The sequence below is a fragment of the Chiloscyllium punctatum genome, chromosome 47, assembly GCF_047496795.1.
Source record: "Chiloscyllium punctatum isolate Juve2018m chromosome 47, sChiPun1.3, whole genome shotgun sequence".
Classification (NCBI taxonomy): Eukaryota; Metazoa; Chordata; class Chondrichthyes; order Orectolobiformes; family Hemiscylliidae; genus Chiloscyllium; species Chiloscyllium punctatum.
Window position 1 is genome coordinate 41,241,154 of NC_092785.1, and position 13,609 is coordinate 41,254,762.

General features: G+C 47.9%; 1 protein-coding gene across 2 annotated transcripts in view; it reads left to right on the forward strand.

Moving 5' to 3' along the window:
- Window positions 1-2,240: 2,240 nt before the first annotated feature.
- Window positions 2,241-13,609, forward strand: part of LOC140468599 (junctional adhesion molecule A-like) — a 42,988-nt gene continuing 31,619 nt past the window's right edge. Inside the window, exon 1 of one of the 2 annotated variants that reach the window (XM_072564696.1) lies at window positions 2,241-2,309. In XM_072564696.1, coding sequence (XP_072420797.1) covers window positions 2,273-2,309 — 37 coding nt within the window. In that variant the 5' untranslated portion in view covers window positions 2,241-2,272. Of the gene's footprint in view, window positions 2,371-13,609 lie in introns of both variants that reach the window. The other variant, XM_072564698.1, reaches the window with a different exon arrangement.

Genomic DNA, 13,609 nt, shown 5'->3' on the forward strand with positions numbered 1-13,609 from the left:
TGTCTCCCCAATCGGGTGGAACGAATACAGTACATGACGTGTAGAAGTGCAGGTGAAACTTTGCTGGATGTGAAAGGCTCCTTTCGGGCATTGGAAAGAGGTGAGGGAGAAGTGTGGGTGCAGGTTGTTCAATTCCTGTGGTGGTAGGGGAAGGTGCTGGGAAGGGAGGTTGGGTTGGTGGGGGGCGGGGGTGTATCGACCTGACAAGGTAGTCATGGAGGGAATGGCCTTTATGGAAAATGGATAAGGGTGGGGAGGGAAATATGTCTATGGTGGTGGGGACCGTTTGTATGTGGCGAAAATGGTGGAGGATGATGCGATGTATCTGGAGGTTGGTGAGGTTGAAGGTGAGGACGGGTGGGAGGGTTCTGTCCTTGTTGCGTTTGGAGGGGTGGGGATCGAGGGCGGAGTTACAGGAAGCGGAGGATGTGTACTGGACGGCATCATCGATCATGTGGGAGGGAGAATTGCGGTCCCTGAAAAAGGTGGCCTTCTGGGATGATCTGTGATGGAATTGGTCCTCCAGGGAGCAGATGCGGAGGAGTTGGGAATAAGAGATAGTGTTTTTTTTACAGGAGACAGGGTGGGAGGAGGTGTAGCCCAGGTAGCTGTGGGAATCGGTGTATTTGATGTGGATGTACATGTTGAGTCAGTCACTGGAAATGGAGATGTAGTACGTGAATAGGAAAGGTTTTGGAGGGATTTGGGCTAGGAGCAGGCAGGCTGGACTAATTCAGTTTGGGATTATGGGCACCATGGACTGGTTGTGATGAAGGGTCTGTTTCTGTGCTGGATAACTCTCAGATTCTGGTTGAACTATCCTGCTTAGATTACTCAGAGATCTGCACTGACAGGCAAAGATTACAGAGGGCACCACGTACACAGTGACTGAACTGTTCCTGATCCCATGAACCTGGCAACACCAGGGGGTCTGTGGTTATGTTTCTGGTCTGTCCTCCACCACAGTTACCAAACAGGCCCCAAAGCCGAGCTCAGGGACAGTGGGATGCTGCATGTTATCAGTGAGGGGCACTTAACATCAGAAATCAGGGAGGGGGGGGGGGGAGATGTGGATAGTGTAGGAGATGGTCAAAAGATACAGAGGGATATAGTTCAGAAAAGGATATGGGCGGAGAAATGGGAGGTGGAGTTTAATCTGGGCAAGTGTGAGACGCTGCACTTTGGGAGGTCAAATGTTAAGGAAAATATCCAGTTAACGGCAGGACCCTGAACAGCATTGATGCACAGAAGGATCTTGGGATTCAAGTCCATAACTCCATGAAAGCGGCCCTCACAAGTAGACAGGTCGGTAAAGGAGGCCTATGGCATGCTTGCCTGAATTGGTTGAGGAACTGAGTACAAGAGTTAGGATGTCATGTTGCAGCTTTCTAAGGCTTTGGCATTGTGTTCAGTTCTGGTCCTCACATTACAGGAAGGTGGAGCCTGTCCTTAGCCCATAATCCTCCATCCCTTGTGTATTCATGTACCTACCTAAGTGCCCTTTAATCTCCCCTCACGTATCTGTCCCCAGCATCGGCCCTGGCAGAGCGTTCCACACTCCGACCACTCTCCGTGAAAACACTTGGCTCTCACACCTCCATTTAACTTTCCGCCTCTCACCTTAAATACATGACCTCTAGTTTTAGACATTTCAACTCTGGGGAAGATTCTGACCGTCGACCCTATATATTATGTCTCCCCTCAGCCTCCAGTAAAAAACAGTCCCGGTTTCCCTAACCTCAGCTTATTGCTCAAACCTTAGAGTTCTTTCACAAATCAATGCAAATTTCTGAATGCAAGAAAACCAGTAAACAGAACATCAGATTCAAAAGAACTTTGAATGTTTGCAGTTTTAAAATTAAAGTAATAATTTTAATCACTAATTGTCAGGATCTGAAACTTGAATATAGGCTGAGGTAACTAGTTGTTGTCAGGAACAACCACTTAACTGATGCTCTTAATAACTTAGGAGGCAATAAAATAGCTTCTCAATGCAAATATTATGAGAAAATGGATTCTAGGTTGCAAATTGTCAATTCTGCTACGAGCTGCATAAAATGGCTTTTAATTCTATTATAGTTGCATAATTGACTGACCACAGTCTGCTTCAATAGAGATTAGCCGAAAATGCTCACTTTACCGCATAGCAATAACTAGACTAGATAAGACATTACTGGCCATCCCTAACTGACCTTCAGATGCAGGTGCAAAAGCTCGGTTAGAGAGATAAGGGTGGCCTGAGTGTTGGAAAAACAAAGTTGGAGCAGCTCAGATGGTCTACTCCTGTTCGGATGTCTGCTTCTTGTGCTGTGAGTGGCAAATTATTTTCCTTCATAACCGCGAATCATTTTACTTTTATAGTATTTCAGGGTGAGTAACGTTATGAAACCATATTAACTGCTGCAGTAAAATACACTGTGCTGAATGTTATGCAAGGATGAAATTTATTCTCTGTCATTGTATTGTTGAAATATCGTTTGGTTTGTAGGGAGGGGGAGTTTTCCACTTTACTGACCATTCAACAGGGTGCATATTAACTGCTGGGGGGGGCTGCAACTGTTGTTGTAGGGCAAGGGAATTTCTAGGAGTCTCCAACTCCCAGAAAATGCTTGCGTATGGGAGAGGACGGTGAGAAAATTCTGTTGTGTAACATTGAGAATTTTAACAGAAATCTTATCAATGCTCGAATCAATTAATAAATTGAAATCTTTGAAAACAGCGAGTTTCTTCTTGTATCGAATGGTGATCCGTACTGAAATTATTTCAATTTAAAAATAGTTCCCAATCCTTGTCAGGAACCAGTGTTTTAATTTTTTTGACCCTTTGGTTGTCTTCCCTCGTGATCTATGCAGCTTAACTGTGAAGTTTGAAATTATTAGTTTTGTTATTGTGATTGATGTTTCACAGCATCGGTGTTTAAAATACTGAGAATATCTATATTCTGGATGTAAATTTGTTGAGGTGTTAGGTTCATTTTCAGATGTTTCGTCACCAGACTTGGTAACATCAGCAGTGAGCCTCCAGTGAAACGCTGACATTGTGTCCACTTTCCATATATGTGTTACGGTTTCCTTGGGAAGGGGATGCCATTTCCTGTGTGATGTCATTTCCTGTTCTTTCTCCCAGGGCGGTGGTAGATGGGATCCAAGTCAATGTGTTTGTTGATAGAGTTCCAGTTGGATTGGCATGCTTCTGGGAATTCTCGTGCATGCCTCTATTTGGCTTGTCCTAGGATCGATGTGTTGTCCCAGTCGAAGTGGTGTCCTTCCTTATCTGTATGTAAGAATGCTAGTGAGAGTGGGTCATGTATTTTTGTGGCGAGCTGATGTCCATGTATCCTGGTGGCTAGTGGCATAAAGTTCACTAAAGGGGAGGAACATGACCACAAACCATCATTCCTAGATGTCACAGTGGAGCGAACAGTCAATGGGGAACTTCAAAGCAGCATCTGCAGAAAAACCCCAGATACGGACCAAATACTGAACTGCAGAAGCAATCATCCCAACACCCAAAAGCATGAGAATGTTATTTCAATGAGCCACCACACACTGCAGCACAACGAGGAAGACCAGAGGGAAACCAACTGTACACTGTATTCAAAAAAGAACGGGTACCCATTGGACACACTCCACTGACGTCTCTCAGCAACAAACTCAAACAAGCAGACCAAACACATCCGAAACCCTAGCCACTCTCCCCTACATCAAAGACATCTTGGAAATGACTGTCAGATTACTCAGCTTCCTTGGCATCATACTGCATCAAACAATACAGCACAGAACAGGCCCTTTGGCCCTCGATGTTGCACCGACCTGTGAACTATCCTCAGCTCGTCCCCTTGTACTTTCCCAACATCATCCACGTGCTTATCCAAGGATTAAATCTCCCTAATGTGACTGAGTTAACTACACTGGCAGGTAGGGAATTCCACACCCTTTGAAACACTCAGAATAAAGAACCTGCGTCTGACACCTGTCCTCAATCTATCACCCCTCAATTTGTTGTTATGCCCCATCGTACAAGCTAATGTCATTATCCTAGGAAGAAGACTGTCACTGTCTACCCTATCTCATTCTCTGATCATCTTTTTTGTCTCTATCAAATCCCCCCTTAGCCTTCTTCTTTCCAATGAGAACAGACTCAGGTCTCTCAGCCTTTCCTCATTACACCTTCCCTCCAGACCAGGCAGCATCCTGGTAAATCTTCTCTGCACCTTTTCCAATGCTTCCGCATCCTTCCCGAAATATGGCGACCAGAACTGGGCACAACATTCCAAGTGTGGCCACCCCTATTAGTGTTTTGTTTAGTTGCAGCATGATATCGCGGTTCTGGAACTCGTCCCCTCTACCAATGAAACCTCACACACCATATGCCTTCTTAACAGCACTATCAACCTAAATGGCAACTTTCAGGAATCGATGTACATGGACTCCAAGATCACTCTGCACATCCACACGACCAAGAATCTTTCCATTGACCCAGTACTCCGCCTTCCTGTTATTCTTCCCAAAGTGCATCACCTCACATTTAGCTGCATTGAACTCCATTTGCCACCTCTCAGCCCAATTCTGCAGTTCATCCAAGTCCCCCTGCGACCTGTAACATTCTTCCAACTTGTCCACGACTCCACCGACTTTCGTGTCATCTGCAAATTTACTAATCCATCCACCTCTGCCTGTGTCTAAGTCAGTTATAAAAATAACAAACAGCAGTGGTCCCAAATCAGGTCATTGCGGCACACCACTAGTAACCGGACTCCAGACTGAATATTTTCCATCAATCACCAATCTCTGCCTTCTTTCAGAAAGGCAGTTTCTTATCCAAACTGCTAAATCACCATCAATCCCATACCTCTGCATTTTCTCCAACAGCCTCCCATGTGGAACCTTATCAACGGCTTTACTGAAGCCCATGTATCCCACGTCAACTGCCCTACCCTCATCTACATGCTTGGTCACCTTCTCAAAAGACTCAATGAGGTTTGTGAGACACGAGCTGCCCTTGACGAAACCATGTTGACTATCTGAAGTCAAATTGTTCCTTGCTAGATGATTATAAATCTGATCTCTTATAATCCTTCCCAAAACCTTCCCTATAAGAGAAGCAAGGCTCACTGATCTATAATTAAATGGGTCATCGCTCCTGCCCTTCTTGAACAAGGGCAAACACATTTACAATCCTCCAGTCCTCTGGTACTAAACTTGTAGACAATGACAACTCAAATATCAAAGCCAAACGCTCTGCTACCTCCTTCCTATCTTCCCAGAGAATCCTCGGATAAATCCCATCCGGCCCAGGGGACTTGTCGACTTTCACTCCATCTAGAATTGATAACACCTGTTTGTAACTAACCTCGATCCTTTCTAGTCTAATATCTCGTATCCCATTCTTCTCCTCGACAATATGTTCCTTTTCCTGAGTGAAAACTGATGAGAAATGTTCATTTAGCAGCTCTCCGATCTCCACAGGGTCCACACTCAACTTCCCACTTCCGTCTTTGACTGGCCCTTTTCCTACCCTAGTCATCCTTTTATCCCTCACATACCGATAGAAAGCTTTAGGGGTCTCCTTCATTCTATTTGCTAAAGACTAATCGTGTCCTCTCTTTGCTCTTTTTAACTCTCTCTTTAAATCCTTCCCAGCTGAGCTGTAACTCTCCATGACGGTAGCCCACAAACCCACCAATCCACTAAACCAGCACCTTATGGACTTAAACGACCCTAAAAAGACAAGCAAAATGAACATCATTCACAAAATACTGTGCAAGGACTGTCAGAAACACTACATTGGGCAAACAGATGGATAGAGGACATAGGTTTAGGGTGAGAGGGGAAAGATATAAAAGAGACCTAAGGGGCAACTTTTTCCACACAGGGGGGTGGTACATGTATGGAATGAGCTGCCAGAGGAAGTGGTGGAGGCTGGTACAATTGCAACATTTAAGAAGGTGTCTGGATGGGTATATGAACAGGAAGGGTTTGGGGGGATATGGGCCGGGTGCAGGTAGGTGGGACTAGATTGGGCTGGGATATCCGGTCGGCATGGACACATTGGACCGAAGGGTTTGTTTCCGTGCTGGCTAATAGCGGCAACACTCAAAATTAGGTTAGATAACCTGCACTATGGAAACAGGCCCTTCAGCCCAACCAGTCCTCCGAAGAGAAACCCACCAGCCTAAGATTGCCCCTGACTAATCCACCTAGCCCTACGGTCCATTTAGCATGGCCAATTCACCTAACCTGTGGATGTTCAGATTGTGGGTGGAAACCAGAGCACCCAGAGGGGACCCACGCAGAGAATGTGCAAACTCCACACAGACAGTTGGCTGAGGCAGGAATTGAACCCAGGTCTCTGGCGTTATGAGGCAGCAGGGCTAACCACTCAGCCACCGTGCCTCTATGACTCTAAAGCTAACCTCTAGGGTAAATGAACATCAACCAGCCACAAATGACCACGTTGGTTTCAGCTCTATAGTACTTAAAGATGAGAGATGGAACAAACCATCCAGGACTTTTTTTTTAACAAATAATTTCAGTTGCAACAACACAGTAAATTTTTGCTATAAATTCTGTGTCTTATGACCTTATTGTCCACAACCACCTCATGAAGGAGCAGTGCTCTGAAACCTCGTGTTACCAAATACTCCTGTTGTCCTATAAGCTGGTATTGTGTGACTTTTAACTTTGTCCCAACACCAGCATCTCCAAATATCTCTGGGCTGGGGGACCTCCTTCTGGGGCATTTTGACTTCAATGTCTCCATCCCTCCGTGGGACAGACACGCCCCCCCCCCACACCACACCCCCCACCCCGACACACACACACATCCCCCCACACACACACACCCACACAACCCCCCCACACACCCACACACACCCCCCACCCCCCACTGAGGTGACCCCCTCCTCCTGCTCAGCACGTTCCTGCACATTAACAGTTTGTTGATGAACATCAAAGTTAACTTTCTCAGCCTCACAGAAAGATGCAAAGTCAACTCATTCCCCCCCCCCCACCGAAGGAAGGGCCCACCGCGCGAGTTTGAATTTTAAGACCTGTGCACCCACCTCAGATTGTCCTCCAACCCAATCACTCCAGAGATTATGAAATTTGGAAAGAGACTGAGCTCACGGCCCATCCTAGGGTTGTGGTAGTTGGAGGGTCATCTCAGCTCCAGGACATCTCTACAGGAGTCCCTCAGGGTAGTGTCCTAGGCCCCAACCATCTTCAACTGATTCATCAATGACATTCCCTCCATGATAAGCTCCAAAGTGGGGAATGTTCGCTGAGAATTGCACAGTGTTCAGCGATTCCTCAGATACTGAAGCAGTCCATGTTCAAATGCAACAAGATCTGGACAATATCCAGGTTTGGGCTGACAAGTGGCAAGTAACAGCTGTGCCACACAAATGCCAGGCTATGACCCTCTCTAATAAGAGACATTCCAACCATTAATACCACGACCATCACTGAATCTCCCACAATCAACATCCTGGGGTTACCATTGACCAAAAACACCACTGGATTTGAGAGATATATCAGTGCAGAGTCCACAAGAGCAGGTCAGAGGCTGGGAATCCTGCAGCGAGTAACTCCCCTCCTGACTTCCCCAAACCCTGTCCACCATCTACAAGGCCCAGGTCAGGAGTATGATGGATTACTCCCCACTTACCCTGGATGGGGGCAGCTCCAACAACACTCAAGAATCTTGACACCATCTAGGACAAAGCAGCCCGTGCTTTGTTGGTACTACATCCACACCCTCCCCCACCGACTCTCAGTAGCAGCAGTGTGTCCTATCTACAAGATGCCCTGCAGAAATTCCCCAAAGATCCTCAGGCAGCACCTTCCAAATCTATGCCCACTTCCATCCTGAAGGACGAGGGGCATCAGATACATGGGAACACCAGCCCCCTGCAAGTTCCCCTCTGAGCCCCTCACCATCCCGACTCGGAAATACATCGATATTCCTTCAGTGTGGCTGGGTCAGAATCCTGGAATCCCCACCCTCAGGGGCATTGTGGGTCAACCCAAAGTACATGGTCTGCAGTGGACCAAGAAAGCTGCTCACCCCCACCTTCGCAATGGGTTAACTAGTCACAGGCCATAAATGTGGATCGGCCAGTGATTCTCACCGTACAGCATTTAATAGACATCCAGATGGGGATGTGAATAGGAAGTGCTCAGATATGATGCGAAGTGATGGCAAATGAGACTAGATTAATTGAGGATATCGGGTCGGCATGGATAAGTTGGGCCGAAGGGCCTGTTTCCTTGCTGTATGTCTCTATGACTACAGGGGACAGATATAGGTCAGTGAGTGTCTGAAAGAGCCAGCACAGACATAATCCAGAGTCTACAGCATGGGAACAGGCCCATCAGCACGAACTGTCCATACTGTCCCGTGTTCACAATTAATCTCGACCCATTTCCCAGCGTTTGGTCCATATCCCTCCCCCCTGAACCCATCCATGTCCCTGTCTCAATGTTTCTTCAATGATGAAATTGTACTCACTTCCACGACAAAGTTCCAGACCCTCACCACTCTCTGTGTTAAAACATTGTCCCCTCTGGACACTTTTGTATCTCTCCCCTTAAACTTGTCCCCTCTAGATTTAGACTCCCCGACAATGGGGGAAAGCTAACTGCCTTACCTACGCCTCTCATGGTTTATAGACCTCTGTCATGTCACCCCCCTCAGTCTCCGACGCCCCAGGGGTAAAAGCCCCAGCCTAACCAGCCTCTCCTTTTAGCTCAAACCCTCCAATCCAAGCAGCATCCTAGTGTGAGAAATGAAGCTCACTGCTAAATAATTTTAGTCCGAGTCAAATTCCGAAGCAGTCTTTATTCATACGTTCTTGCAAGACCGGGTGTCCACAGGGTAGGCACACTGCTGAACAAAAGCAGTACATTTTTATCCAGTCTCTCTGAGCTTCCTGATACTCCCCCTTTCACCTCATTGGTTGATTTTGCTAATGCGCATAGTCTATCATAAGCCCTAGATTCACTCCGCCTCTGTTTACTTCCCCCAATTCTCTAATTCTATTGCCCCCCCCCCCCCCCCAAATCACCCATGTTTATTTCTTGCCTTATTTGATTGCCTTTATCCTATCCAGCCCCTTATATGTGACAATTGCAGCTCCTAGTCTGACGGTTTTACCACACCCCTTTGTGGGTCTATTGTTTGTGTGGTCCTATGACTGTTGAGGCAACACTAAGTCTTATGACTGCTGAGAATGTGACTTCTGCAGAAGCAACATTTCCACACATTTTCCACAATTCCCCCCTTTTCTTATGGCTGTCTCCTTTGGCAGCAAAAGGGATTCCAACACGTGCTGAATTAATGCCCCACGTGCCAGTTTTATTTTTACCTCTCCTGTTTGCCAGTCCTCTCTCCTGCCATATTTTCCCCAAATGTGTGTACCACCCCGAAGGGCATACTTAGAATCTATGCAGACAGTTCCTTCCTTCCCCTCCAGGGCCTTTGGAGCGGCTGTTTCAAGCTCATCGTGAGAGGGGGGGGGGGGGGGATCTGCAATCCCCCTCGATTGCCTTCCCATGCCTATAACTGTGGGGTCTATTTGTTTTTCCTGTTCCTCGGTCAAAAGGGCCATTTTTACTGCTAATTGTCGTTTGCTCACCCCCGTCCCTAGTCCTTAGAGCACAATTCAGTCTTTTCCTAACAATCTACTTCCTACGTCCAGAATGTATAACAATTGTCCCTCAATTTTTCCTTCCTCACTTTTGATCATCGTCGGTTCAAATACGGGGACTGTAAATCCTTCCCCCTTTACACCGGACGCTGTTATCTGCTGTTTTGTAAATTGTACTCCGTTGGGTATAAAAGTTAAGGATGATCGTCCTGCCCCCATATCTACTAAGAAATCTGTATCCTTCTCTTGAGATCCCACTTTTAAATTTATCAAGGGTTCTTGGTGGGTCCCCGAGGGCAGGAACCCCTGACGCCCCTATCCTTCATCAAAGTTCATTAGCGGTATCGCCCTCTCTTCCCTTTTCACATCCGTACACCCCCACTTAAAGTGACCTGTCCTTCCCCAGTAGAAACATCCCGCCTGTGGAGATTTCCACCTTAATCCCCGTCCCTGTCGACTGGACCCCCTAGCGGGTCCTCCTCGTTCTCTTCCCCTGCCTCTATTTTCAACACGCTGCCAGCCATCACCCTGGTTGCTTACTCTCGGTTCTACTCTTTTCTTGACTATCTCATCAACCGTGGCTTCCATCAGTTTCGCCTTCTGTTTTTTTTTTCCGCTTCTCATCCTCTCTCTTTACAAACCCTTTCTGTGCCTCTCAATAATTCACCCAATGATTTCCCACTCCATCCCTCGATTTTCTGGATTTTCTTTTGGATATCCGGCCACGCCTTAGTCACAAAGTGTACTTTGAGGAGGGCCTGAGCTACTGGACCCTCAGGATTCGTACCTGAATACTTCCTCATTGAGTCCCGCAGCCTCTGAAAATAACAAATGCTGAGGGAGTCTCATCTTTCTCTTGTTGGACCTCAAACGCCTCAGTTAAATTCTGAGATTTTAGGGACTACTTCTTTAATTCCTTTTATTATGAAGTCTTTGAGGTCCTTCATCTGCGTCCGCTGACCTGGATTATTGTTCCCCTATCCAGGGTCTGTATTGGGAAACTTCTGTTTGGCCGTTATGACTCCCACCGCGGGGGTGGTGGGAGGATGGGGGCAATGTTTTGGCTCCCACAATCACATTGCTGCCCCTCCAATCATTCACCTGTCTTCTCCTGTGAAGTGAATATTCAGAATAGTAATCAATTCTGTCCAAGTGTATAAGCTGGGACCTAGGAATTAATCCACTTGATCAGAAAGACCAACAGGATCTTCAATAAGGCATGTCATTTCCTTCTTCAAGGTCCTAACCTCTCCACTCGTCAAAGGGGCGCTCACAAAGCCAATCTCACCCACTCCTCCTGGGCGATTGATTTGTCTCAGGGTTTCATTCCTTAGAGTTCGGGAGTGGATAGTTCTTAATATCTTATTTCCGTTGTTCTAACAGTTCTCATGCTGTATAATTGGGTATCTGGACTGTCCTGCCAGCAGGAGGCATAGTTGGACTCCTCTTCAGAGAAAGGTTGTTTTTCATTAACATATAACTTCAACAATACTCTCTTAGTTCCAAACAAATCAACAATATTTTATCATAGTTTTCTGATCCTTCTCCCTTGAACACGAATTATGTTTCCAATCCTTAACATCCATCCCAAAGGACTTACTGGACGGATGTTTTCTGGGATTCTTTTACCCCTTTATTTTACATCCACCAAGGCTCACTGCCTCCCATGGTGCTCAACCCGTCAGTGCCTCAATTTGACAGGTATCACACCCCCTAGTCATCTTAAAAGTCTCTTTTCTTACCTTGGTCCGTGCACGGAGTTTGCCTGACTGTACCTGTGCCTACTGTTCCGGGCCTGCCTTGTTTTCCTGCCCTGATTCGGAATGACTCCCCTCAGATCCTCATCAGTCGACCGGACGGCGCACCCACCGACGAAAGACACAGGTCCGTTCTAAACGGAACGGGAAGGGTCTTCCCAGTCATTGACAGTGACCACGCCGCTGGTGATGACAGTATCCCGGACGAGCCCCCAATTGTGAGAACCGAAGCTCACTGCCAAATAATTTTAGTCCGAGTCAAATTCCGAAGCGGTGTTTATTCATACGTTCTTGCAAGACCGGGTGTCCACAGAGTAGGCACACCGCTGAACAAAAGCAATACATTTTTATCCAGTCTGTCTGAGCCTCTCAGTACTCCCCCTTTCACCTCATTGGTTGATTTTGCTTATGTGCATAGGCTATCAAAAGCCCTAGCTTCACTCCGCCTCTATTTACTTCCCCCATTAATCTAATTCTATTGCCCCCCCCTACCCATGTTTATTTCTTGCCTTATTGCGTTATCTTTATCCTATCCAATCCCTCATACGTGAAAATTGCAGCTGCTCTTTTGACCGTTTTACCACATCACTTTGTGGTCTATCGTGAGCGTGCCTATAACTGCTGAGACAACACTAGGTCTTATGACTGCTGAGTATGTGACTTCTGCAGAAGCAACATTTCCACACATTATCCACAGGAGTAAATCTTTTCTGCACTCTTTCCAGTTTAATAATAACCTTTCCATAGTCGGGTGACCAGAACTGTACGCAGTATTCCAAATGTGGCCTCATCAACGTCTAGTGCAAAGATAAAACAACTCCTGTACTCAATGGTGAAATGCTGGAACAGTCCCAATTTGGAGTCCAAAGGCTCAATCAGGTTACACATCCCCACTGGAACTTTTGGTGATATTAAGAAAGAGAGAAATTGTCTCGTGGAGATACGAAATTAGGAAACAGAATGACTTTCAGGAGTGAAATTCAGAAAGGCATCGTCTAATGAGGAACAATCCAGAAACGTCCATTGGCTCCATTACAGGGCCTGCAGATCAGCAGCCAATTAAAGGAGCCCGTTCAGTTGGACCAATCCCCCTCAGAGTCTCAACGTGGCTGAAACAGCCTTGACCAATCCAAAGCCTCGTTACTGGCACGTCACCCACTCTCCCCCTTCATCATGTGGCTCAGTCATTCCATCAATGAGCCAACGCCAACTTACAAGGCCGTGCTGTCGGCCAATGGAGGAAGGACATGGGGGGTGATGGGAAGGAGGGCCCAGGTGAACAGGATGGCCAATGAGAGGTGGGCAGGATTTGGGGGCTGGTGTAGCCAATGGCAGGAGGGTTATCTGGGCAGAAGAGGTGAGGTGTCTCAGTGCAGGGAAAGACATGACTGTGGTCAGACCCTGTCAGAATCACAGTGTCCTTCAGCTTCTGGTGCTGTTGTTACTGTTACAGCAAGGTGAGTACCGGTCAGGACTGGAGTCAGACTGATGGAGGGAGCCCAACGCTGAAGGGAGGGAGATGGAGGGAGGGCAGGGAGGACAGGGGGGAGAGGGCAGGGGGAGAGGGCAGGGAGACAGGGGGAGGGGGCAGGGAGACAGGGGGAGGGGGCAGGGAGATGGAGAGAGGGCAGAGAGACAGGAGGAGAGGGCCGAGAGACAGGAGGAGAGGGCCGAGAGACAGGGGGAAGAGGGCAGGGGGAGAGGGCAGGGAGACAGGGGGAGGGGGCAGGGAGACGGGGGGGAGGGGGCAGGGAGACGGGGGGGAGGGGGCAGGGAGACGGGGGGGAGGGGGCAGGGAGACGGGGGGAGGAGGGCAGGGGAGACGGGGGGAGAGGGCAGGGAGACGGGGGGGAGGGGGCAGGGAGACGGGGGGAGGGGGCATGGAGACAGGGGGACAGGGGGAGAGGGCAGGGGGACAGGGGGAGGGGGCAGGGAGACAGAGAGATGGGGATGGAGAAAGCAAGGGTACAGAACAAAATGGAAAAGGCTGAAAGAGCAGATGGAGGTGAAAAGAGAGATCCCTGGGGATAGGTTGAGAGGGAGATTGAGATGGGAGTAAGGATTGAGAGGGAAAGAGGTAATTGCTGATGGACTGACCCTCCGACAGTGCGGCGCTCCCTCAGGACTGACCCTCCGACAGTGCGGCGCTCCCTCAGGACTGACCCTCGGGACAGTGCGGCGCTCCCCCTCAGCACTGACCCTC